At 39.3% G+C, this 25,332-nt stretch overlaps 3 protein-coding genes across 7 annotated transcripts; all 3 read left to right on the top strand.

Annotated features, from left to right (window-relative positions):
* The first annotated feature begins 57 nt into the window (after positions 1-57).
* On the top strand, positions 58-10,592 carry akt2 (v-akt murine thymoma viral oncogene homolog 2). The gene is made up of 14 exons (XM_067506307.1): positions 58-469; positions 2,129-2,294; positions 2,646-2,777; positions 2,882-2,993; positions 4,372-4,525; positions 5,042-5,173; positions 5,278-5,343; positions 5,429-5,497; positions 6,547-6,669; positions 6,981-7,109; positions 7,373-7,587; positions 8,235-8,322; positions 8,396-8,498; positions 8,606-10,592. Exons 2-14 carry the CDS (start codon positions 2,249-2,251, stop codon positions 8,683-8,685), a joined length of 1,449 nt encoding a protein of 482 aa, XP_067362408.1. The 5' UTR covers positions 58-469; positions 2,129-2,248; the 3' UTR covers positions 8,686-10,592.
* A 156-nt stretch (positions 10,593-10,748) lies between these two features.
* ccnp (cyclin P) lies at positions 10,749-18,544 on the top strand. Its single transcript, XM_067506314.1, has 9 exons — positions 10,749-13,609; positions 14,268-14,393; positions 14,698-14,773; positions 15,003-15,172; positions 15,367-15,465; positions 15,858-16,013; positions 16,253-16,411; positions 16,528-16,706; positions 16,955-18,544. Exons 1-9 carry the CDS (start codon positions 13,556-13,558, stop codon positions 17,121-17,123), a joined length of 1,188 nt encoding a protein of 395 aa, XP_067362415.1. The 5' UTR covers positions 10,749-13,555; the 3' UTR covers positions 17,124-18,544.
* Positions 18,545-19,204: 660 nt separating this feature from the next.
* On the top strand, positions 19,205-25,319 carry si:ch211-132b12.7 (uncharacterized protein LOC564531 homolog). Of its 5 annotated transcripts, none has more exons than XM_067506308.1 (5): positions 19,205-19,542; positions 20,390-21,542; positions 21,707-21,889; positions 22,453-22,637; positions 23,059-25,319. In XM_067506308.1, the coding sequence occupies exons 3-5, from the start codon at positions 21,715-21,717 to the stop codon at positions 24,121-24,123; spliced, it is 1,425 nt and encodes a 474-aa protein (XP_067362409.1). In that variant the 5' UTR covers positions 19,205-19,542; positions 20,390-21,542; positions 21,707-21,714; the 3' UTR covers positions 24,124-25,319. The 5 variants fall into 5 exon arrangements, with proteins under 5 accessions (XP_067362409.1, XP_067362410.1, XP_067362411.1 ...); XM_067506309.1 differs by having other exon boundaries at positions 21,283-21,542; XM_067506311.1 differs by lacking the exon at positions 19,205-19,542 and having other exon boundaries at positions 19,549-20,460; positions 21,283-21,542.
* Positions 25,320-25,332: the final 13 nt, after the last annotated feature.

Below are 25,332 nucleotides of genomic sequence, written 5' to 3' on the forward strand. Positions count from 1 at the left end.
TGTACTTTGACACTGTTCAGGTGCAGTGGACCCGCTCTGGAATCGTACGTCACTTCCTCTTGCGTGCGTCTGTGGGGCTTCTGTACTGTCTGCCTGAGACGGAGGGTTTACACGCTAAGCAAAGCTCTAAAAACATTAAACCCATAAAAAAGGCGGCTTTATTTTGGGAATCAGCTGTAATCGCATTCAACGTAAATATCTGCGTGGTTGGAGCTCAGGGGACTTGATTGTCTGGCTATGCTTCACTGACCCACCGCAGCAAGCAATAGACCAAGCACGCCGCTGCTCCTGCTGCTGTTGTTGTGAGAGAAGGAAACAAGCTCAGCGAGCAGTCCGCTAAGCTGTGTGATCATTGACAGAGTTCAGTACACACAAGCTTCAAGCTATAACTGGTTGGAGATTTGTGCAGTGTAACGTTATCGCTGAGAGCCTTCAAGAACCGACAGCTGGGAGTATCTTTGTCACAGAGGTAAGAAAAGCCGGGGCAACGAGGAAAACTGGCGCAAGTGGCTAACTGTCGTGCTAACTAGCTGTTAGCTTGGAAGCTAAACTGGCTGGCTGCCTTGGTTGGTCGTAATGCGGTCATGGTCCGTGTCCTCGCTGCTGTCTGGCGAGCCACTTAGCCGAACTGCCTATCTGCAATGGTTCACATGTGGCAGCAGCTTGTTTATGTTTCAGCGACGATAGGTATAAAAAAATAAAAATAACGAGCTATTAAGCACATAAAAGGTTACGCTCAGCTAGCTAGCGACTACAAAGGTTAAGGATGTGTCAAAGGTTACGGCACTGTTTACATTAAGCAGCTTGTGTATAATTAGTACTTTTAAAAGCATTCATTAAGCACCAGTATCTATCCCTTGAGGATACTGCTATATATTCTGTCTTTGTTTTTTCAAGTGTTGCTAAGTGTAGGTCGTGTATCTTATCGCTTGACTGGACTTTGTCGTTTATGTCCTGTTCGTATAGACTTGTTGTGGAACTTTGTGCTTCTAGCTCGTATTTCAAGTCTGGCCGCTGTAGAAAGTCGCCATACAGCTAACCCGTCGATGCACCGCTGTTCGACCATCAAAAAGGTCTGAAGTCGAGAGAAGCCTTATCTGTTTTTATCTTTGTAAACAAAGTAGTTCAAACAGTCTTTGTGCTCAGGTGATTGTCTACAATGTGATATTTAGCCCCATCACTTTCACTGAAAAACTCTTTTCAAGGTATTATCTGACATAAGCTGTGGATTTAGTGCTGACCCTGGCTCACCAAGGCCTTTCTACAAACACTGAGCAAGAACCCTGAGAGGTTGTTATACTTGTAACAGATCATCTTTCTAGTTATTCTATCAGTGGCATTGATCCTATGATTATTTGCTTGTAGCCTGATGTCAGGATCTGCGAACTTGAGAAAACAGCTTGGCAGTAAACAACAGTAAATAGTCAGTGTTGCTTAAGATAATGGAAGCACCTTATGTTTTCAAAATCTAGCTCGTGGTCATGATAGTCATAATGCAAGTTCCAGTTTGAATGTCACTGTCATAACTATCAGATGGTCAGATATGAGCAGACACGACAATTTCAGCAATTTCTTTTGTGGTAGAGTTGTGTTTTAAAGCAGTGGAGTGCTTCGGACGATTAGGAATTTATTCAAGTGCAGTGCTGTGGTGAGAGTTCTTAGATAGGTATCAAGCAATACACAGAAAGTTTCCCTTGTCATGAGAAATCAGTTTCACTTTACGTCTTCACCTTCACCTTCCTGGTTGTATTCTTTACTTCCTTTCGGCCCTGTCTTCTCACATTTATTTTTCATTGTTCTTCTCCAGCCAAAACAAGAAGTGAGTTTAAAAAAATATTACCCAAGGCTATGTTTTTGTTTGACAAGAGAAACCAAATTGCAACCTTACAAGTTAGATTCATTTATTTACCAGAGTAACAGTGTATAAAGTATTTACTTGACATCCTGTAATTTTTTTTAATGTTCATGTCTAATACGATTGATTTGTAGCATTTCATTATATAAAATAATGTAAATAATGTCTGTGAGATGTAATTACACATTAAAGTTACACCTGTCTGCAGTGTTTTTGTTTTTATAGACCCATTTTGTATCATTAAAATAATTTTTTTCTGTTCTTTTCCTCCAGGTGTTATATAGTTTTTTAACCGAGCTACTGTCAGTCACTTGTTCAATTTGAACAGTTTGCACAACTTCCACTGGCTTGTCTGTAGCCCCCTCCTATCCTAGACAGTCTTTCCCCCCCAGCATGAATGAAGTCAGTGTTGTGAGAGAGGGATGGCTCCACAAGAGAGGTAAGAAGTCCCCTTGAGTTCACCATCCATCATCTGAGTTTGCATTAGCCTGTAATGGCTTGATATTTTATACTTGTATGTACATTTGTTAAATTATGCTATTGGTTAACTAATATTTAATTAATTAAAAATAATGAGTATGCATCGTCACTGTTAAATATCTTATAAATTTAAAGTTTCCTCATTGGTGGAGAGAAACTGTGCTCATCTTAATTTACAGTGGATTCCCAATCTGAAAATATTATGACAAAGTATCATGTCAGTCACATAATTATATTTGTCTAACTGAATCAAAACACGAAAGCAAGTCATTCAAACTCAGCTTAAAAATGTTCATGTGTCTGTTTCCAGGTGAATACATAAAAACGTGGCGGCCTCGTTACTTCATCTTAAAGAGCGATGGCTCCTTCATTGGCTACAAAGAGAAGCCTGAGGTGTCCAGTGACCACAGCCTTCCACCACTCAACAACTTCTCTGTCGCAGGTCAGTTTTCACTTATGTCTGGCAGGCTTCAAGAACAACTGCAACACTAAGGTTAAAGAACTCCTCAGTTCTTTAGTCTTGACTGAGGTGTTGTTGTTTTGCAGAATGCCAGCTCATGAAGACAGAGCGCCCCAGGCCCAACACATTTGTCATTCGTTGCTTGCAGTGGACCTCCGTTATCGAGCGCACCTTTCACGTAGACAGCAATGAGGAAAGGTAAAAGGCGTCCATTCCAATGGTTTTCTTTAATGTCATAGGTTCTGTCTTTGTGATAAAAGCAGATGAATTGAAAATATAGGTGCTTATACATACTTAACTAAATGTTCCAGTCTTGAACTTGCTTGACAGGATAGACAAAACTGGGTACTGGGCTTGTTACTCGTAAAATGTAATACTGTATATTACTCATTACTTGATACTTTATTGAAAATTAATATTTTTACTCTACTTATTATTCCCTGTCAAAGTAACTGCATTCCTTGTTCTGTTACTTTTCCGAAGGGTTAGGGTCTAAAAGATGACCAGGGAGTCATTGGTGGAAATGGGCTACATTTTACTTATCACATGTGCAGCCAAAAGGTGCATTAGTCCTATTTTGCTTGTTGTAGCCTCTTCTAAATGATTAAAATCCAGTTTTAGTTGTTTAGCCATTGAAGAGCCAAAGCCATGCTCCAAGGTGGCAGAGGGCTTAACTTTGTCGGGGTGTATCTCCACAAGATGTGCATTGTTGTGCTGTCTTCAGAGTTTCAAGAGATGTGAGGTCATGTTTTCCGCAGTGGAAATAATCTTATCACTACCTGCACACAATTTACCTATTACAATAAAGTTCTTATCACCTTTCATTACGACAAAATCAAAGTTATGGCAATATTTCTATCTATTTATCCAAAATACGCAACTGCTTATTCTTTGGAGTGTTGCAGGGCAGGAGGGAGGGTGGACTATTAACAGGTCGCCAGTCTGTTTTAGGATTAACGCAGAGAGACAACCATTCACGCTCACATTCACGCCTATCTGCAATTTAGAGTCACTGTTAACCTAACATGGTGACAACCAAAATAACATTGTAATTAGTTGTTTCAGAAGGGAATTACTTTAGCATTACAACAAAAAATGTTTTTCTTTTTACACTACTTGTTACTGAGAAAATTATGACTAAAGAAACAATTGGACAAAAGGAAAAACGTGTTTATAAAAAAAAAAAAAACACACTGTCTAAATGAGCCATTCACTGTGGCTGGAATCCATTTTAGTTTATGAAAGTAGGAATAATGATCTAAACAGAATCCAGGGCCAGATAAGACCTGATAATTCACCCCTAACCCAAGCAGTCTTTATTGAGTTGTTTAATTGGGCTCTGCTGAGCACCAAATCCCAGCATCCCCTGGCTGAATATTACAGAAATTATGATCTAAATATGCTAATGCTTGCTAGGCTACTGTTTTGCACTCCATGTAAACAATGTCAACACTATAAATTCACAATCTGACTACAATTTGTACCATTAGGCAATAAATTCAAGTGTTTAAACACGATTCTGACCAGATTTATCTAGATTTATCAAATTTATAATTTATGTTTTCTTCTGCATCAGGGAGGAATGGATGCGAACAATCCAGGCAGTGGCAAATAGTCTGAAGAGTCAGCAACAGGATGAGGAGCCCATGGAGATCAAATTTGGCTCTCCAAGTGACAGCAGCGGCACAGAGGAGATGGAGATCGCTGTGACCAAATCCCGCACAAAAGTGGTCAGTTTTCCATAAACATTTGATAGGCAGCTGAGTGTTGGAAGTATTTGTCCTACTAAGCTCATGTTAATTAAGTGAGTTGTTCAAACCTTAAGCCTATAAATTGAGTAACTTTATTGTGTGCACTGTATTTTGGTAACTGATTTGAATGGTTCATGTTTTATAGCTGTTTACTGAATAATAGAAGTTCAGTGTTCTGCACAGTAGTATCATTATAATCTTTAATTCTGCATGTATCCTAATGGTTTAATTTAGACTCAATGTCAAGAGTTATTTAAAGGCTCTAATTTGAGAATATTTCTGTACGTCTCTCACGCATGAGGGATTAATGTGTGGGATGGGATACATCAAAAGTAGTGCAACATTCAGCAGTGGGTAGGGTGCAATGGGGAGTCACTTATTTATATGCTGTTCCTGTACATTTCATAGACGGGTACTTTTGTGTCATGTATATTCACTCTGATCCAATACTAATATGAAATGTATGTATCTTTTTATGGCTGACCTTTTATACAGACCATGAGCGACTTTGATTACCTGAAACTCTTGGGCAAAGGGACATTTGGTAAAGTTATCCTGGTTAAGGAGAAGGCCACAGGCATGTACTATGCCATGAAAATCCTCCGCAAAGAAGTCATCATTGCTAAAGTTAGTGCTAATCACAACACATTCAAGCCTTCACCTTTAATTGTTGCTATCTGTTGGTATGTGTGTTTGTTCTGATTTCATGTACCAAACATGTATTCTTCTAGGATGAGGTGGCACACACAGTTACAGAAAGCAGAGTTCTTCAAAATACTCGACATCCCTTTCTAACAGTAAGTTTTTGGCTTGTTCTTCCCAAAATTAAGGGACTATTTAAATGTAATTGAGTAAATATTTCATGTTTTTTCTCCTGTACAGACACTAAAATATGCATTTCAAACACATGACCGACTATGCTTTGTGATGGAGTATGCAAATGGAGGAGAAGTAAGTGTTTCCATATCGGTGTATGACCATTAGAAAAATGAATAATTGTGGTAAGGGTGTAAAATATGTTGCAGTACATTAATTCATGGTTTTGGAAAAAATCTAATCAAAGATTGGGCTGATTGTGGGATTTGCAACTGAAATGAAAACGGTCTTGAACTTAATTTTTTTTGCATTGTAAAGGTTGCTTTAGTTACTGCATGTGCTGGGCTGGCTGCTGATCCAAAAATTACAGAGAAAAGACTAATAAAGGCCATGTTCATATTGCACGCTTAAGTGGCTAAAATCCGATTTTATTGTCCCCAAATGACCCAGATCGAATTGTTTTCAAGGTTGTCTGTTGTCATCCGTCACTGTTGGCATCTCACAGTCCAATAAAAATAAACATAGGAGACTAACAATAGAAACTGGTAAATGGCCAGATGAGGAAGTTTTATATCTGTTAGCCCTTCATGGAGAAGCTTTTGTTCTAGCCAAACTGGAAGAAACGCATGGTAGCATAGCGTTTTTAAGCAAATTGTGCACATTTGACTGTCACATAAATTATGTTGTTGTTATTATACGTACATGGCTCACACTTTAATAAATTGGCAGATGTGTTTCAGTTTAGCACCACAACGGTATCTAAAATCTATAGCTGGATACATGTCACTTACATAACTTCTGAACTATTAAGAGATATGAGATATTACTATCTACTAATACTATCTGGTGGTGAACCAAGTCTAGTGCAAATTAATATGAGACCTAGCTCAACCTGCATCAGAAAACATAAACTTCTTTTGGCTTGTCCCTTCTGGGATCGCCACAGCGGAATATGTTCCACAGGTTGATTTGGCATAAGTTTTTACGCCGAATGACACAATGGCTGGGCAGGGCCCCACCTGGTGGGCTGGGATGTGATCCCGCAGCCCTCTGCATCCCAACCCGATGCTCAAGCCACTGAGCCACCAAATGTAACTAATGGGCTGTTATTTGAATAAGGATTTTAAGGATTTGACGTATTTGTTCTAAGTCTCAATTCTTTTCCCTTTTTTCTTTTGTTGCAGCTTTTCTTTCACTTATCACGAGATAGAGTGTTCACAGAAGACAGAGCACGATTCTATGGTGCAGAAATAGTGTCAGCACTTGAGTATCTGCACTCAAACAATGTAGTATATAGGGATTTAAAGGTAAGGCGTCTACTTGCTGATAAGCTTGTTTGAAATAACCTTAGATTGGTTTACGATAATTATGATTGACTATTTGTTTTGAATAATTACTTAATATCAAATTTGAGGTATGAGCTTAAAAAGTTTAAAAAGACATTGCTTTATAAAAGAAAATCATAAAGTTTGTAGCTATATATTGTCTAGATTGTAGGGATGTTGCTTGAAATTTCAATCATGTGGTGAAGATGGACATTTTCTCTATAGTACATTTTGTAAATCTTTCCCCATCATAGCTGTCAATTTGACTCTAAGTTGAATGTTTACTTGCACAGCTGGAGAACCTCATGTTAGACAAAGACGGGCACATAAAGATAACAGACTTTGGGCTGTGTAAAGAAGGGATCACAGACGGTGCCACAATGAAAACCTTCTGTGGAACTCCAGAGTACCTGGCACCAGAGGTAACTCCACAATAACACTGGACTCAATCTTATTATGTCTATTGATAATGTCTGTATGTCTGTTGATAAGTCATATTTTAAATCTGCTTGTATTACTAAATGGAATCAAAACTTAAGCTGGTCCTTTAAAATTGACATTGAGTGTCTTATTTTGATGAGAGGATTAAACAGTAGGACATGTGATGGTGGCTGCAATTTTTGCAAAATGTCTAGATAATCGAAAACTGAATTGATTTATCTGATTTATTGACCTCTCCACTCAGGTGCTAGAAGACAATGACTACGGTCGAGCAGTGGACTGGTGGGGACTGGGTGTGGTCATGTATGAGATGATGTGTGGTCGGTTGCCCTTTTACAACCAGGACCACGAGCGTTTATTTGAGCTCATCCTAATGGAAGAGATCCGCTTTCCCAAGAACCTGGCCCCGGAGGCAAAGGCTTTGCTGGCTGGCCTGCTCAAAAAGGATCCCAAACAAAGGTAAACTGCCAGCTGATTTATTAACACATTACACCTTGAGTTAATTAATAAATACATGAAGAATAATTAAAAAGACTAAGTGAGGACTGTGTGTTAAAATATTTAATCTGAAGACCGTGTTCATTGGTCGTTTTGGATAAAGTAATTGGTACATACCATTTACTGTTTCTCTGTGTAAATGTGGCTTTTTAGCTGAATGCTGGTCTCCTGAAGATGCAGCACTACAGCTTGTGAAAAGCATTTTCTTAGTAAGGTGCTGGCTGCTCTTGATTAGTTTTCTAAATCTTCCTCTGCACTCTGAGGCACCATGTTTTGAGCTTCAAAATGAGTAACCATATTATTTCAGCTTGTGTTCCTTCATGATTCGTTTTTAGTAAAGGTTAGAAGCCATAAACAAGCTCCTAACTGATTGTTGTTGTTGAGCCTGTGTTTCTAGTAACAGTCGAAAAGGTGCTAATATTAGCACATCAAAGTCTGCCTTCAGGCTTACTAACACATGGACCCGTAAGTAAAAAGGAAATGAAGACTAAGTGGGTCACGATATTGGTAAAAACATTTCAGACATGTACAACACAAGTGTTTTTTGTACATTTAAAATGATGTTTGTCAAGTGGATGATAATAGTGGTGTTTTTGTTTTGTTTACAGGCTCGGAGGAGGACCAGACGATGCCAAAGATGTGATGAGCCACAAGTTCTTCACCTCCATCAACTGGCAGGATGTCATTGAAAAAAAGGTGTGCTACTGAAAAAAACCTTTTTAACAAGATAATTTGTGTGTAAAACAACTGATTTCCTTCTTCTCTGCAGCTTATTCCACCGTTCAAGCCGCAGGTAACATCAGAGACGGACACGCGTTACTTCGATGATGAGTTCACAGCACAATCCATTACAATAACACCTCCAGACAAGTGTAAGTAAATCTGCTCCTGCGATTAATTTTTCTGTTTGTCGCTGAGCTTTCATTTTTGTTTAAAATTTTTAAATGTGTTTTCCTTTCTCCCTTTGTATGCACTCCAGATGACAGTTTAGACGCAGAGGATTCAGATCAGCGTACGCACTTTCCTCAGTTCTCCTACTCTGCCAGCATACGCGAGTGATCACTCAGACTCTTGAACAAGCAGGCCGACTAGCACACGATCACAGTACCACACACACACTTGCACTGCTGGGGAATTTGAATGACACAAAAAAATAACAGGCACAAGACACATTTTTATTAAGTTTTTTTACAAACACACTTAGACACGCACACAAACTGGCAGATCAAATGACACGGAGAGAATATGAAGTGAACACACAGGCAATGAATGACTGACCTCAGCAGGTTTGTGTGCATAGACTGGCAGCTTTGTCTCTGTAAGTCCTCTCGAGGATGGCTTCAGGCTTCCCCTGCAGGACCTCTGCTGCACTATACTGGGCACCACATCAAAGCCTTGACACTTTGAAAACCAGGTTATGCCAGCAAGTACCACCTCTCTACCAGCCGTAACCACGCTACACACACACACACACACACGCAAAAAAAATGTACTTGATAAAATTATAAGAAGTCTAATCAAAATCAAAAAAATGAAAAGGTTTGGGGGGGAAACACATTTTTATTTTTATCAATTGTTACGGTTTTATATGTAAAGCCATATTTCTGCATTTTTGATTTTGATTTTATTTTTTTCCCCATTTGTTTTTTTATCAAGTGCTCTTTCTGGAACTTGCTGTTACAAATCAATTGTGGGACTGTTCCTTCAGAAGGGGGAAGCAGGGGAGGGCAAAGAGGATTGCCATTTCTGTGTTTGCACTGTGTGTGTATATGTGTATGAGTGAATGTCTGGGTGTGAACTTATGGTAACAGGAGAATGTATGAACAGCTCTTTTAATTTTCTATCATCCATTGTGTCTCTTTTTATCAATTTATGTCCATGTTTGTTTTTTAATTAACTCAGAATTATTGCTGGAATATTGACGAGAGCGGACACTACATAGCACACTGAATGGCCTTTTTTAAAGGGAGTCAGCATTTATGAAATCGACCCAGTCAGGATTAGAAACTGAAATCACAAGCATTGCTTTGTTTTAAACACTGCATTAATTTAACAAAGTAATGCTGCAGTCGGGCTCTTCTGAGTTAGTGTTGCTGTATCCAGACTGACTGACCAACCAGCTACCTGCTGGTTAGAGTAGTAAGCTTTCATTATGGCCAGTCAAGCTGTGTGTGTTAGAGACTGTAAGAATGAAAGGAAAGAAAATGGAGAGTAGACACTTGACCACAGATTCTCCCCAACCCATCTAGAGAGACCAATGTAGATTAACACCATTGTCTTAGGTCGAGTAATTCTTGCTCCCTTGCTGAAGAGTTAGGAACCAATATTTTGGTTTATTTTCTATTTTATAATATCAGTTTAAGTGTTTAAAATATTTTTAACATAAGCCTTTGAGTGTTCCCATATTTAAAAAAAAGAAGTTCATTGTTAAGTCTGCACAATAGGCCAAAAACTGACTGACTTGGTGGACACTTCAAATGATTCCACATTTGGTGTTTAGAGTCTTTGGTATGTGTTTTCTTGAATGCTGTGTCGAAGCACTTAAATTTTCATAGTTTATGTCAGGAGCAACCATCTGCAGGTTTATAACATTAACCAAATGCTGCAGGAGCTGGTCTTTAACCTGCAGATAGGGGGAATTAATCAAAACATCAGCCAGTGTACTGTGTAGTTGATGTAAAAATGTGCATACTTTGAGTCATGATGGCACATGCTTGAGAGAAGTTTTTGACAGCATATTGAAGTGTGCTTATATTGATGCAGGTATTTAATATTCCACATTGTTGGAAGAGAGTTGCTCTTTGAACTTCACAAAAGGAACATCTTATTTGTCATTTTTCTGTTTTTGTTTTTGTTTTTTCTGTTTTGTTTTGTTTTTGTCCATCTATTTCTCAATTTTGGAAAACACATTGTGTTGTTTTAAGTATACATTATATAAAATATATATATTAAAAGTTTTAAAAATTCTCCCTTTCATTCAGTTCTTCATTTCAAGGGATTCCCTTTGGAGGGATACTAGTTAGGTTAAGATGGTTGCTCTGATTAATTTAATTTTTAATTCAGTGTTATAATTCCTGTTTGCATTATCACTTCCCTTAATTAAATGCACTATTTATTCCACAGATAAGCACAGCACAGTTTTAATCAGTCTTTAAAACTAAAGAGAAATAATGTCTCAAAATCTAAGCAGTTAAAAACTTTTCTAAATACATTTTCAAGTTATATGTATTTTTTATTTTAAACAAAGTAGCTAGGATTTGGCTTATTCTGTTGAGAATAATGAAGTTGACTGACTCAACAGCAGTATATAAATGTTTTGTTAACATTTCTGCATTTTTAGGGATTCGCCTCATATCACTTATTAATTTGCTTTCTATTTAAGTTTGTGTGAGTGGCAGAGGGTGACTGTGAGAGTGAAGGTGGTAAAAGACAGAAAAGCAGCAGGTGTTGACTGTTGCCGTTGAGCGGCAGGTGGCCCCACTTCCCGTAGATTACAATGTGATCTAATGGCTTTGATTTACAGTTCACAACTCCAGCACCTCTTCTCACTGGCTCAGGCACAGCCATCATTCTCTAGCCTAGTGTTGTTCTTTGGAAAACGGCAGGACCAGAAAACAGAACCACTGCACTGATGGACTCCACTGTGGATTTGCCTTCATTGCTATCATGGCCATAAGGGGGTGCTGCTGAACTTTTTAAATATTGGTTGTGAAGCCATACACTGAACCTTGCTGCTGGCCACGCTTTAAGCAATGCCTCACAGCTAAACATGCAAGTTAATACCCCTGACCTCTCCTTTAGGCATACACAGGCACAAGAAGTGCCTCCTCACTATTGTGTAAATACCAAAAAAGAAAAAAAAAAAGCTTGATGGTGAATGCAGCATTAGTATAAGGAGAGGCCTGCAGCTTTGTAGTCCTTGATTAGCAGCTTTACTATGGTTATATTGCTTCTCTGTAAATTTGAATGTGATTAACAGTCACGAATGTCACACCTGACGCTGGTGTAACAAGATTTTTGTTTTTTGCTTGTTGCTGTTAGTTGAAGCTCAGAGGGCAATGGAAAAAAGCAATCTTTGGGGGGGACAGTCTGCCCCCCTTTGCAAGACTTTACAATGTAACGGGTTATACCTGCTAAAATCTGGTAGCTTATAACATTTGCAAATACATTGTGCCAGTAAACATTTTTACTGAATCAGGCTCTTTGTGTCTCTTTTTATATTTGTAAAGTGTAACTGTTCAGTCTCACTTCTTCCACTACAACATTGACCCCATTAAACATACTGTATTGTACGGTGTGATGAATTGTGGCAATAGTTTAGTCAGCATGTGTCATGTCACTCAAATTGTTTGAAAGAGTTCAGGTTTTTGATAGGTTCAATCGTAATATTTAGTTGTTAGGCTTTGGCCACTTGATCATTTTAGGTCATTAAAGTAACAAGATTTGTTACTACTCCACAGAAATAGTTTTGGCATTGTGCAAAAGGCCTTAAAACAGAATTTAGGCAATTATCTATTTTTTGTACAAAATACAAAAATTATGAATAAAAGTAATATAGACAGCATAGGGAATCATTTACAGACTTGATGTGAATTTTCAAAATTTCTTAGAGATGTGGGTTTGCACTTTGGGACAGGGGATTCTGCAATTAATCAGTTAATCAAAAACTTTATGTATATAGCACCTCTCATACAGATTAATGCAATTCACAGTGCTTAGAAGAGGATTACTTTTTTTATTTCAGAATTTCTAAAATCCTCAGTGTGGCCCTGACAGCACATTGCCAGACATGTAATTTAACTACAGTGTCATTTTCTGAGAGTTTTGTACAGTTTTATTAGATTTTATTATATTTATTTAAAATTTTCAATCGTCCTTAGTTACGTAAATATTTATTTGTGTAGCACCTTTAAAAATAGTGTTTTACAGTAATAAAACAATAAAAATAATCAGGAACAAAATCCAAAAATTAAAAACTTACATGTAAGTGAGTCTAAAAAGGATAAGAACATTGACTGGCAAAACCATCAAACACACTGAATAATCAACTAAACTAATTACCTTTCAGACAAATTACACAAAATGTAGAGTCAGTTAATATCAATAACACAGAACAGAGCCAGAATTCTTTTGTTGGTTTTGTTTAAGTTGCTGTTTTCAGTTCTTAGATATGGAGTAAATAAACTAGTAACATCATGGTAGCATACATGCACACACATAAATACACACTATCTAATACAGCAGCCATGCCATGAATTCTACTTTTAAAAGGTTATAATTTTCAGTTTATAAGGTGAGAATTCCACTTTGTACTTATTACTGGGGTCACCGTGGGTACTGGAGTATATTATAATAATTAAGATATGATTTTAATCTATTATATTGAATAGGGTTGCCAAAACAGCAGAATGGCCTCTTAATATAATGCACTCCAGTACAAGTTAACCACCACAACTACGACCTCAATAAACAAATAGAATTATCATCTTTCTGACAACTTAAACTTAAAAACCATGATATTAACCGTGTAAAAGAAGAATTCATTGCGGAGATATTTGTGTTGCATTAAATGATTCAGTGGGGCCAGTGTTCACTGTGTGTCACACTGACACAAAAAACTGATCGTGACCAACTACCTGTTGTTCGCTCCTGCGTTTAAAAAAAAGTGGACCTTAAGTATTTTTTTTCCCATTTGTTTTTTCACAAAATGTGAAAACGTTTTTTTTTTCCCAAATCGTCGACCGGAAGTCCTCACCCTGACCTTTGTGGCTTGACACCGATGTCTCCACCCCAATCAGCGTGGCTCACCTGTCTTTATTAGCGGCTGTCCTGGCAGTATGGCCGCTCTCTCTGCTCCAGGTCTCTGCCGACATCTTTGGATAAGTAGCTGCAAAGGCCCGGCACGGGAACTCTGTCTCCGGCTGCAACTATGGCCAGGACTGGTTTCTGCGACTCCAAGCCTCTGCTGGACTTACACAAGAAGGTGAGCATAATTAGCTCTGTCTGCTTAGCAAGCCAGGCTTATCTGACAAAAAAGGTCCTCAATTAAAAAATGTGATGATAGGGTGGCCCAAGGTATGCAAGTAGTCCTTTGCCTTTCTGCCTTCACTTAATGTGAGCAATTAGCTCTAGAATCTAAGACTGTGGAACAGAATTCACACCTTGACCATCATTAGTTGGATGTCAATGTTTGTTGTTGTATGGGCCGCAATTTACCTGCTATGATGCCAGGTGTATAGGGGGCCCTGTTTATATAGCTGAACTATATCCCTTATTATTATTATTATTATTATTATTGTTATTATTATTATTATCTTCTGTTCCTTTTTTTGGCAGCTAACTACTCAAATTTCCAAACATTCAGCCTGTAAAGGACATTATTGCTTGAATACAGCTTTTTAATGTTTTATACTTTTTAAGATTTTTATACTACTTTTTTTTAAAAATTGATGACCATCATCAATTACATAACATAATTGCCTTTGAAGTTTTGATGTAGAAGTTTTTTTTAAGGCTAACTGGCTTTAAAGTTTGCCCAACCAATATATAAGGAAGTGACGTTTCAGCCATTTCTGCAATTTCTGCATTTTTTTTTTCAGCAAGTTTAGAATTTTTTGTAAGCGTTCATGATCACATGACAGGTGGATGAGAGGCGAGCCCCCTTAAGAACCTGGGCTAATGCTTGTGGGCCCATAGATCGCCGGCAGCCGATAGAAGCAGACGAATCCAGAATGGCCACAGGGAAAGTGGAGCCAGAGCACAGATGGGTAAGCCATCAGTCCTGTTGGTCATCTTCAACCAATACATGCTATGGTATTGCTCTCATTGTAGCTCATGCTTTAACTTCCTTGAGTGATGCCTGTGTTGTCAGAGGTGTTTAGAGTACCTGCTCTATGCACGACTAGAACTGCTACCATTGCAACGTTGCTCTTCTAAGAATGTCATGCCACTTTTGATTTTAAATGCATCTGTCATTGATTAGTTTTTTTTTCGTGATCCAAATAACCACATGTACAAATGCATGTACTACAAATGCATGTACCACAAATGTAAAGTGTTGTTTTCATGCAGGAAAGGAGGTTATCCATGCAAACCAGTGAAGGTATCATCATGGGGTTCCATGAGGACAGTCGGACACACACGGCAGGTAGCGTAATCAGTTCCAAACCTTATCACATCAGTGTCACAAATAAAGGCACTTCAAGGGATAATCAGTTTCCACAGTTAAAATATAAATATCTGAAGTAGAACAACTTAATAAAAGTTAAGCAGCAACCGTGACAAAACAGGAGATAACTCTATAGGTCTTTTGAAAACTGTAAAAGACAATCTGCCTGCATGTTCTCTTGTCCTCCTTTCCTGCCCTCTCCTAGCAGATGGGTGTGTGGATGAGCCTGTGCTTCTTTACCCTCATGGGCTCCAAGGTCTTCACAGCCTACAGGCACTGGTGCCCAGCTTACTGCGCCATGAAGTAGAGATGGCACTTGAAAAACTCAACTTGATATGGGACCGGACATTTGCCTGGGACATGTTCTTGGACATGATGGTGAGACATGATCAACATGGGTCACTAAAAAACTTCATACCTTTATCAGACTCGAGTTGTAATTCCCTCTTTAGGGTGCAATGTTATTCATAATGTGCACTGTATAAAGACAGGATCTAGGGGCCGCCTAGAAGGTTTAGCATTGGTAAGGTTTATTATTTAGTATGTGCCACTTATTTATTTTAATCCTGCAGAGAACTCAGACATGGAACTCTCTTCCCAATACTGACCTCCCCCGGCATTTCACAGATGCCACTCGAGCTGTCCTGGTTGACTGGCTGATTCAAGTTCATGTGAGTCTCATTGTAAATCTCAGAACATAGTAGGCCATCTCTAGATGAACAGTTAATTTAAGACAACACACTTGTTCTTGAGCATTGTTTGTCCTTGCTTCAAGGTGACCATGGAGATGCCCTCTCTGAAAAATTGAAAACATATGCATATAGCCTTAAGAACAAGGCTACATTAAATGTAATACTTTATATTAGTAAATGCATGAAGGTCATAGATGAGCATTGCAGAGATCTCATGCGTGCACAGTAAAGTTATAGCTAAAGCCACCAAAATTGGAACCTCTAGTTAACATGTTTGTTGATGCTTCACGTGTTCCACACAGTCATTAGACATTTATCTATCTTTGCATCTAACAGTTCATTCCTTGAATGGCATGTTTATTTCCTAATAGGAGATGATGCATTTCCAAGAAGAGACCCTCTATCTGGCCATACACCTCCTCAACCGCTCTCTGCGTAAAATTCAGGTGACCACTGCTAACCTGCAGCTTCTTGGTATGGTTTGCCTCTTCCTTGCTGCAAAGAAAGAAGAGTGCCTCCTCCCAGAGGTATGCTTGCTCATTTCTCACAAACTATATAGCTACAGTATCTTTAAATCTTATGAAGTATGTGCGATCTACTTAATTGTGTGAAAGCACTGTAACTTGTGAATTAAATTGTTGCTTTGAATGTACTCCGTAAAGGAGGTTTTATCATATTGGCGTTGTGCTTTGAATGTAATAAAAATAATTGCATCTTCTGTTGAATGAGGCCAGATTTGCCAAAGATTTTTTTCGACTTCTTCCAGGTTTCTGGACTTTGCTACTTGATGGACCACACATACACGAAGCATCAGTTGTTACGAATGGAGCGCAAAGTACTCTGTGGGCTGAAGTTTGACTTGTCCTTTACCTCCCCTTTACATTTCCTTCTCCTTGTTGCCTCTGTTGCTCACTGCAGTGCTAAGGTGCCTTTTATTGTTTGAGTTATTTCTCATACTACTTTTAAAATTTTAGTTGGACATATTTTCCGCACTGTCACTAAGATCTAAGCATCATGCCATCTTGTCCACTGCCCCATCAGGTAGTGTGGATGGCTCGTTACCTGCTGGAGCTGTCTCTCCTGGAGGGCCAGTGTGTGGTGTTTCAGCCTGTGCAGCTGGCAGGAGCAGCCCTTTGCTTGTCCCGCCAAGTCCTGCAAGAGCCGCCGACACCAGAGGGAGAGGCTGCCTGGTGTCTGGCCTACAGCATCCATGTTGGCAGGTGTGCATCTTGGCTTAGAAGATCCATTCCTGTTAACTAACACATTTGTCTCCAAAACCATTCAGTGACCTCCTCATATTCACGTTGCCCTTTAAAGCCCTGCCCTTGAAATCATAGTTACTGTAACTGAACTCTGAACGGTTTTGTGTGTTCCTACTTTCACAGCTGCAAAACTTTAATTAATCCAATTTTCTCTTTAGTTTTCAGCATTTATCCTCAATGTTAGTTAAACAACTTTTTTTTTTCAGTGAGACTGTCCTGCTGAGGATCATGCAGATTCTGGCCAGTGCTGCAGCCAGGGCCCACAGTCGAGAAACCTGTGCCACTTTTATTAAATTCTCCGGTCTAGAGACCATGCATGTGAGCGGACACCCGGGGCTAAAGAACGCCTCATCTCTGCTGGGCATATGCACTTGACTTACCACTCTCAGGAAATTCATTATATCGTAGTAGAAATATTAGAGAAGTGTAACCAGAGAACGTGACTCCTGTTTGGACCCAACCTTTGGCCAGGTTTGGCATGGATTGCTGGATGGAATGGAAAATGGGTGAGGATGATGTAAGAAAGATTTGATGGCAAACAGTATTTGACATAAATGCATGTGCTTCTCATTCATTTCATTTTGCCAGTCAAGTGGCACATCTGTTTTATAATCTTATCTTGCAGCCAATTTAAAAAATATTTGAATTGTACTTTTGTGTCCTTGTCTTGTCATTTGTGGAGGGAATGTGGGCTAATTCTGAGAAGTTTTAATGTAAAAATAAAGTGTCTGCTGCAGAGTAATGTATCTCACTCTGGCCTTTTATCATACAAATGAAGTTTCTGCATCCAGTCCCACAGGCAGATTGTATGACAACTTTTAAGGGCAATGTGTGCTGTTGTTAAATACTGCATAACTTGATGTCAAGGAATTTTTTCAAGTTGCAAGAGGTTTCTCTAGACTGTCAGTTTTGTCCTACATGTGTTCCATTATGAGCTCTCTGAATTAGTCTTAACTTGCTTCATAGGACTTATTGAGTATTTAGTAGAAGGTTGTGATTATGAGTGAATTTGAGGTATTAACTGCTGTACAGAAAACAATTGTCTTTTGCATGATATATGTAAAATAAACTTTAGGTTCTTCATTAGGTTCAACTGTACAATCTAATGCAACTCTGTCATGAATTTTACTGTTACAAGGTTATTTCTTAGTTTTTAGGCTGAAATGATCAGGAGCTAATTCTTTTTAAATATTGAGTTCATAGTGCCTGGTGGAGTCATATTGCGGTGTTGTTGTAATGTTTTGGCCACCCTATTTAAAAATAGTTTCGTGTCTGACAGCTTCCATCACCTGCAGTCAGAGTTCCAGGTCCTGTCTTCTGGCTTTCTCTTTTAGATAAATGGCTAACAGCTGGAACCAACAGATATAAACACTTCCTTTGCTATTATTAATTTCACAAAGGATGTGGTAATGTAAATACTATGTTAGATGAAACTTCTTAAGTTAGATGAAATTCTGCCCTGGAACCATCTTAAGGAATGGTAAGTTTATACTTCATCCTATATGTACTCTGTGTTGAATGCTCTGTTGTCTGTTTGTTGTGATACTTGAGAAATTGTCCTTTTAAGGGCAATAGTTAATTTGATTCAAGACTTTATCAACACATGAGAAGAGTTTGATAGGGTCCAGAAGGCATCTTGGATAATGGACAACTTGAGGATAACCTGGGATTAAAGGGAATGGGTGTTCTGATGATTCCCCCTGCCAGTTTAATCACAACACATCCTGGACATTGTAAAAAGTGTTTAGAAATACTAAATCGACAAACTATTGTATCGTGAGTAGTTTTATTAAATATGTAATCATAAGAATTGCGTATTATGTATTTAATGCATACGTATACAATGTAAAACGTATAACAGTAGATCACAATCAATGTGATTTTCTATTGCACTTTAAGTTCAAGATATATGCATATTTTAAAGGCCAGTGCTTGTAAAATGTGTAAACCTTTTTTCCCCTAAGAGTTACTTGTATTTAACAGTTTGTCCTGTACTCTGTTGTAACCTGCCCGCTGGGGTTTTCCTCTACTTACTCTTCTGCTGCTGCTGCTATCTTGCGCCAGCACGTGTGCTTATTTCTCATTGGCTGTCGTAGCGGTTGCACGCACCAATGGGCGCTCAGCTTGTCTGGACGCGATCCAGCAGTGGATGTAACAGGCTGCTGTGCGCTAAGCTAATACCGATAAACGTTTACGAACACACAGTTACATTACGTTACGAGCGGATTACGTTGTTTCTGCCCTGTTCTCGTACATTTGGTCGGATGACATAAGGTGTCGACATTATGTTTTTGGCCCTCCTATTACGTTTTGTCGTCACGCCAAACGGCGGCGTCAAGCTAGCTGGAGTAAAGCCACCAGGTTTTCAATATAAAAGAACCTGAGTTAGTTCTGGATAACAATTTAGGTAAGTCTCGCCGAAGGAGTAAAAAGTCAAGACGATGGTGGTGATACATTGGTAGGATTATATATTGTCGGAGTAGCCTGTGTCGTTTACTAACCTCCGTTTTTCAGATCAGCTGTTTTATTTATTTTGAAACCAAGCGGATGCGAAAATCCTCAAACCCAACAGCTTGAAAGACATTGCAAAATCTCCAGTCGGGTTCGCCGTGGTCCTGCTGCTCGGCATTTTGACAAAGAGGGCTGAGAAATCTTCTATACTCTGAACTCCCGACAGAGAGTTGTTAAAACATGGCTCTGCGGGTTCATGTGAGCGTCGTTCTGCGCCCCCAGATGGAGCGAAACGTGGAAAGCAACTCGTAGCTAATTGGAAATAGTTATAATACATTCGGGGGTAAGTTTGTTTTCCATTGTTCAGAGGCAGCAGCGCTAATAAATGTGTTGGTGTTGACATAATGCCAGATCTCTCTAGCTTTCCCCATACTGCAGCACTAACTCACACACAGTGCTGGCTAACTTTTTTTCGTCTTTCGTGTGACTGGTCGGTGTGTTAAGTCGTTTTACTGTGGTTGAAGTGTTCACATTTCGACCACTTTGATTACTGTGTGTTTTATACGACCGCCGTGAGAGGAAGTGTATGTGAAAGGGCCGGTATTCCACAGGTCGATAGTAGCACAATTCGCTAGAACACCAAAGTTGAGTGTTACATAATGGAGGAGGAGGGAGGCGGGTTCAGCTGGAAGCGAGCTGTGTGCTACCTTCACGGAACCACTGCCTCGGGCATCATTTATAGTACAGGTTGAGCGTACGCTAATGACCAAAGCAACATGTTCAGCTGCATCGGTGCAGATTACATTTCGTTATGTTTTTCCAAAGTATAGAGCATTGAATTCTTGGAGAGTACAGTTTTACCATTAAGGTTTTCTTTGTGTTGCCACAGTGTAATTTTTTGTAGTACAAACTAACCTTACATGAGGATCACTACGATTAGGGTCCTTGTAGAAACTTTTCACTCTTCTTTGTCATTTGTGGGAGGGTTGCGGCAGGCATAAAAACTCATTTCAAATCAACGTACGGAACACATTCTGCTGTGGCGACCCCAAAGGGACAAGCTGAAAGCCGTTTTGAGTGGATAGTGCTGTGCCAAATCCCAAATGCATCGCACCATAATAATTGTGCTATTGATTTATTTGCATAACTCCAGATACACTTTGTTTTACAATGTTGATATTGTTTCCCAGACAAGTGAGCAACAACAACCTCTGATAGAACCTACAGGAATGTTTCTTGACATAGCACCTCCAGGCAGTAGGTAAACCTGACCTTTGTTTTGACGGTTACAAAAATTAACTCCTCCTCCAAGTGTAAGAAACACAACACATCCTGCTGACGGCTGGTGATGTTTGCATTAGCAAGTGTAAGAGAGCAGAAATATTTTGTTAAACGTGACATTTTTTCCTATGTAGTGGCAGTAAGTACAACACAGGCTCACTGATAACTACACTGCATTCTGAGCAATAAAAGCATTAACCACAAAAAACAGTAGGGCTACAGCAACATACTGACCCTCCCCCACAGACTCACATCTCTCAAAGAGTCATACGGTCAGAGGTCCATTTGCATTCCTGCCTGGAGTTTCTTATGACTGTTCGGATTGGCTAACAGCTGGACACTGTGCATGCTAAACTAAGCAATGGTAAATTAGGCTTAATTATAACACTTGAAATATGTACTAACAATAAAAGCCACTTTTAAGTTGCCTTGCTGCCAAATGAATAAATTTAAATGTAGCTGTGAAAAGAGAGGAACCAGAAAGAGAGTCAATTTTTGGACAGAGCATAGGTAGGAGAAGCTGACTTTATAAAATTCAAACCAAACATGACCTTATTTCTACCATTAAAGCTCAGTGTACAAAACATTTAGGTAAGCTGGTGCTGATAATCCCTTTTTACCATTTAAAATAAACACAGCATGTTATTTCTGTTGACTCCAAGATTAACTCGACTAATTTGATACTCCTTCAAAAAGGATAAAATGTTATTAAATCCCCAACTTGTGTGTTAAGGAATGCATGCAAAAAATACAGTGTATCCTAGTTCTTTGGTATATGTTATTCTATGTAAATTTTTTTCAGCAATCTCGGGTCCTGGTGGATCAATGGGTAGTGCATAGGGTTGGGATGCAGAAGGCCGCGGGTTCGATTACCACCCCACCAGGTGTGCCCCCACACAGCCATCAAGGGCCACCTTGGTGCCGGTCCCAAGCTCGGATAAAATGGGAGGGTTGAGGCAGCAAGGGCATCCAGCATAAAAACTGATGCCAAATCAACCTGCAGAACACATTCCGCTGTGGCAACCCCTGAAGGGACAAGCTGAAAGCCGTTGTTTGAATCTTGTAATTAACTCAGTTAACTCTTGCAAATTATGCATACTGTGTATGTTCATTTATGGACAACAGTGCTTATTAAATAAATGTATGCAAGGTATGCAGTATGTCCAACAAAGCCAGACCCAAGTCTATCATAGAGGATGTGTAAATGTTGTGCATTTTCTCTTTAGCGTCTGCCATGCCAAAGGAACGACTTTGTTTGAGTGAGCACAGTCCTTGTGCTATATCCAGCATGAATGCTAAAGATAAGAGCAACAGTACAAATCTTTTGGCAATACGCAAAGGTAAAGACACTGATGACTCCAGTGGAAGGGGCTCCCACTGCAGCTCAGAGAAGGACTCTGGCTACTCTGGTAAGTAAATTTTAGCCAAAATAGAACCAATCTAATAATTTTTCAGGTTTTATTCTCTAATGCTATGTTCTATTCATCCCATATCTGTATAAACCAGTGCAGCCAGTAACATTTACACATAATGGCTGAATAGGATAAACTGGATTGTATTAGAAATAAAACAATGATAATGAGGTTACTTTGCTTTAAAATTTTTACAATGTCAATAGGATTTAAAAAATTGGATAAAAAGTATAAGAATTGTAGCAATTTATATTATGCTGAAATTCATTAGAACCACTTAACATACCACACATTGATTTATTATCCTCTTGCATTGTCTTAAAATTCAGATCAGTGATAATCAACAAGCTTGAAAATGGCTTGATAGGTCTCTCTATCTCTAACTTCTGGTTGCCACAGTTCCAACAAAAACCTACAGTATTATTTGACCCCTGACGTTTGCATACTTTGACACAAGGTCCTAATATGTAGCAAGATGGTGTGATAATGTATGTCTTTTAGCATGGGTTCAGCCTGCATTGCTCAGCATTTCTCAGTTTACTGTTCTGGGTTCTCTGCAGATGGCTCAGACTGGCAGCAGACAGATGTGGAGGACCAGCGTATTAACAGAAGCCAGCCAAGAAGCAGTGACAGTACAAAACCTTCCCAACAGGGCCAAAACCAAAAACTTGATCGAGGGAATTCTGGGATCACTACTTTCACATCAACAGGTCAAGAGGTCTCTCCCATCTACATTGTCAAGCAGGTGAGACAGATGGAGTACTTAGTGTTGCTCAATATTTATTTTCTAATGGTGATGGCCCATTTGTGCATAGGGAGGTAAGAAATTTAATGTTCCCAAGGCAGTGTACCGACCTTTTTTTTTTTTATTTTTTAACCAACCACCTCAGTTTCTTAACTTGGAGTCTTTACATTCATATGTGACAGACTGATTTGTTCTTTGGTAAAGCCAAAGCTTTTGTAGAAATGTATTTTGATTCTAAAAAGGAAAAGGTTCCGTTAGACATTTTGGATCCTCCAGGGACAGAGAGGGTAAACTTTTTTTATTTATTTTTTTTTTTAAACATATTTTTGTGTTTTCTTGTTATCAGTACACATTTTCTGTCATTTCATACCCCTATTTCCAATATGGCCTTGTGGTTTCTCGTTATCTTCACGTCTCGTAGTTGCTCTCTTTTCCCTCCCTGCCCCATCAGGCGGATATGATCCAGAAACGAGGTCACCTTCTCTGGAGAAATGGAAGCACAGAGACCAGCAGATCTGATGCTCCCCGTATGATCCTTTTGCATCAACCTAGTTTGTTGCCAGCCACCATGCAGCTCCACAAACCCTTGTCCCATTATTCTGCTGCAGGGAAGAAAATAAATGGCACTTACCTACCCATTCTTAACTCGTACCCCCGCATAGCTCCACACCCCAGCAAGAAGCTGCCTGATAAATCTCCACTGATCGAAGAATCCCAGAGTCTGAGCAAGACGGTGTGCTCAAAGCACAAGACCGATGGCATGCCTGTAACCGGAAGTTTACCTGATCTGCAGCTCTTTAAGCAACCCAAATTAGAAGTCTCAGCCTTTGGACAATCATGTTCCTCTTTAACCAGAGACAGTCAACCCTCCTCCAGTTCCACTGCTTCTTCCTCAAGCTGTGGGTCTCATTTTCTGTCCAGGCTGCACAGTTCCTCTTCTTTCCAAGCAATCAAACGACTTCACAAAACTGGCACCACTAGTACTCGCCACCGTCGTTTCCTCAATACAGTAGAAATCCTCAGACAGTCAGGTCTGTTGGACATTACTTTGCGCACAAAGGAACTGTTGCGCCAGAGCAATGCCACAGAGCAAGACATATCCCAGCTCCGTCAACACACTGAACTACTGTGCCAGGTTGCTGGCAGTCACAGCCTAAATGGCATCACGGGCTTGGAACACCTATACAAAGCCATGGCTGAGTCCAATAACTATCCTAACCTCAAACTCCAGCAGAATTTACAAATCTTGACTCATTCAGACGCTGGCACCCAATCAGAGAGTTTCTCCACCGCTGTTCCCAACAGGGCACTAAATGCTAAAAACTCAGATGTATCTCCAGCTCACCTTTTCACCAGAAAGCCCAATCTAAATGAGAACTGTCCTGTACCACAGCATTCTCACTCACAACAAGGCGGGGAGTTTGGTGCTAGTGACAAGTTCCCAGAGAATGTCCCTTTCATGCCTCCTGACAGTTCTACTGATTAGCACAGTCTGTCGTGCCTTTACAGGAGGAGCAAGTACTCAGGTTCAACCAATGAGAACCAGATGCCGGTGAGTTCATTAGCTACAGCTGAATGTTATGTTTGATTTTAGGGTTTTGTCCCTTGTTATTTATACATATTTTTATGGGGGCCATGCAAAAATGTCTTCAGGATGATGGAAATCATGGCTGGAGTCGTGTGCCATGTCATAGTTTTGCTTTAACTGTAGTTACCAGGATAAAGTGTTTGACCGCGCAAAGTTAATGGCAAATGAATGCACCATGCAAATTCAGTCCCAAGGCACAAACTTATACTAGTACCACTGCAGCTTTAATAGAGCGACACAGAAGAGGAGACGGTCTTTGCATATGAGCCACTTAAAAGATTAAGTGAAGAGTGTTTTTCTCTGGAGGTGGAGACAAATGGTTTTGACACAGATGAAACTTTGCACTGATGGCAACCACAGGATACTGTAAATCTGTTTGGTTGCCACACAAATTAATCTCCTGGTGGACGATATGTTGAGAAGATGATTTCATATTATGTGCTTCACCTAAGAGAGAGGAAAAAGTCCAAACAAGAAGTTACATCAGTGCCTTCAGAGCTACACAGCAAAGCATAAGGACTGCCAGAGTAATGCCACTAGTAAGACTCAAGGCACAGCTGGGAGTTCACTGTTGCAGAGCAAATATCCTTGTAACATCACAGACTACACTAGACGGGAGTTTTGTCCCACTGCTTTTTAACAAAACCTTAAAATAGTTTTTAGCTTGACTGTTTTTTAGCTTCACTGTTGCACAATATTATCATATCTGGTTATCATACTCATTATCAAATGCAGCACATGTCTTGGTCATCCACAAGATGTATGAATTAAACACACCATGTCCAAGATAGTTATACCTTATCCAGCCTCGTGCAGCTCGGTTGTTAGTCTTCACTTTCATAAAATTGCTTTTGTTTTGCAGTAAGTAAACCAATTGTTGCTGTTCTGATCATCTGTGTCAAGCCATATTTGGAGCACAGATGACATTATAAAACATTATAAAAGTATGTTGGTATTGATGTGGATGTGAAGTGTTATGTTTTTTCTAGCATTTCTTGTGCATATGACAGACAGCATTGCACACATTTCTGAAATATAAAAATTTGTACATTGTATTTTTAATAATTTTAAGGTATTTAAATAAAACTGTATGGAAAAAATATACCT

Source organism: Channa argus, chromosome 6 (genome assembly GCF_033026475.1).
Source record: "Channa argus isolate prfri chromosome 6, Channa argus male v1.0, whole genome shotgun sequence".
In the NCBI taxonomy this organism is placed as follows: Eukaryota; Metazoa; Chordata; class Actinopteri; order Anabantiformes; family Channidae; genus Channa; species Channa argus.

Bases quoted from the DNA above. Each gene is read 5' to 3' on its own strand.
- akt2 (XM_067506307.1), top strand. From the start codon at position 2,249: ATGAATGAAGTCAGTGTTGTGAGAGAGGGATGGCTCCACAAGAGAG. The intron at 2,295-2,645 runs GTAAGAAGTCCC...GTCTGTTTCCAG, and splicing joins GGGATGGCTCCACAAGAGAG to GTGAATACATAAAAACGTGG. The intron at 6,670-6,980 runs GTAAGGCGTCTA...TTACTTGCACAG, and splicing joins TAGTATATAGGGATTTAAAG to CTGGAGAACCTCATGTTAGA.
- ccnp (XM_067506314.1), top strand. From the start codon at position 13,556: ATGGCCAGGACTGGTTTCTGCGACTCCAAGCCTCTGCTGGACTTACAC. The intron at 14,394-14,697 runs GTAAGCCATCAG...GTTTTCATGCAG, and splicing joins TGGAGCCAGAGCACAGATGG to GAAAGGAGGTTATCCATGCA. The intron at 16,014-16,252 runs GTATGCTTGCTC...GACTTCTTCCAG, and splicing joins AAGAGTGCCTCCTCCCAGAG to GTTTCTGGACTTTGCTACTT.
- si:ch211-132b12.7 (XM_067506308.1), top strand. From the start codon at position 21,715: ATGCCAAAGGAACGACTTTGTTTGAGTGAGCACAGTCCTTGTGCTATA. The intron at 21,890-22,452 runs GTAAGTAAATTT...GGTTCTCTGCAG, and splicing joins GAAGGACTCTGGCTACTCTG to ATGGCTCAGACTGGCAGCAG. The intron at 22,638-23,058 runs GTGAGACAGATG...CACGTCTCGTAG, and splicing joins CCATCTACATTGTCAAGCAG to TTGCTCTCTTTTCCCTCCCT.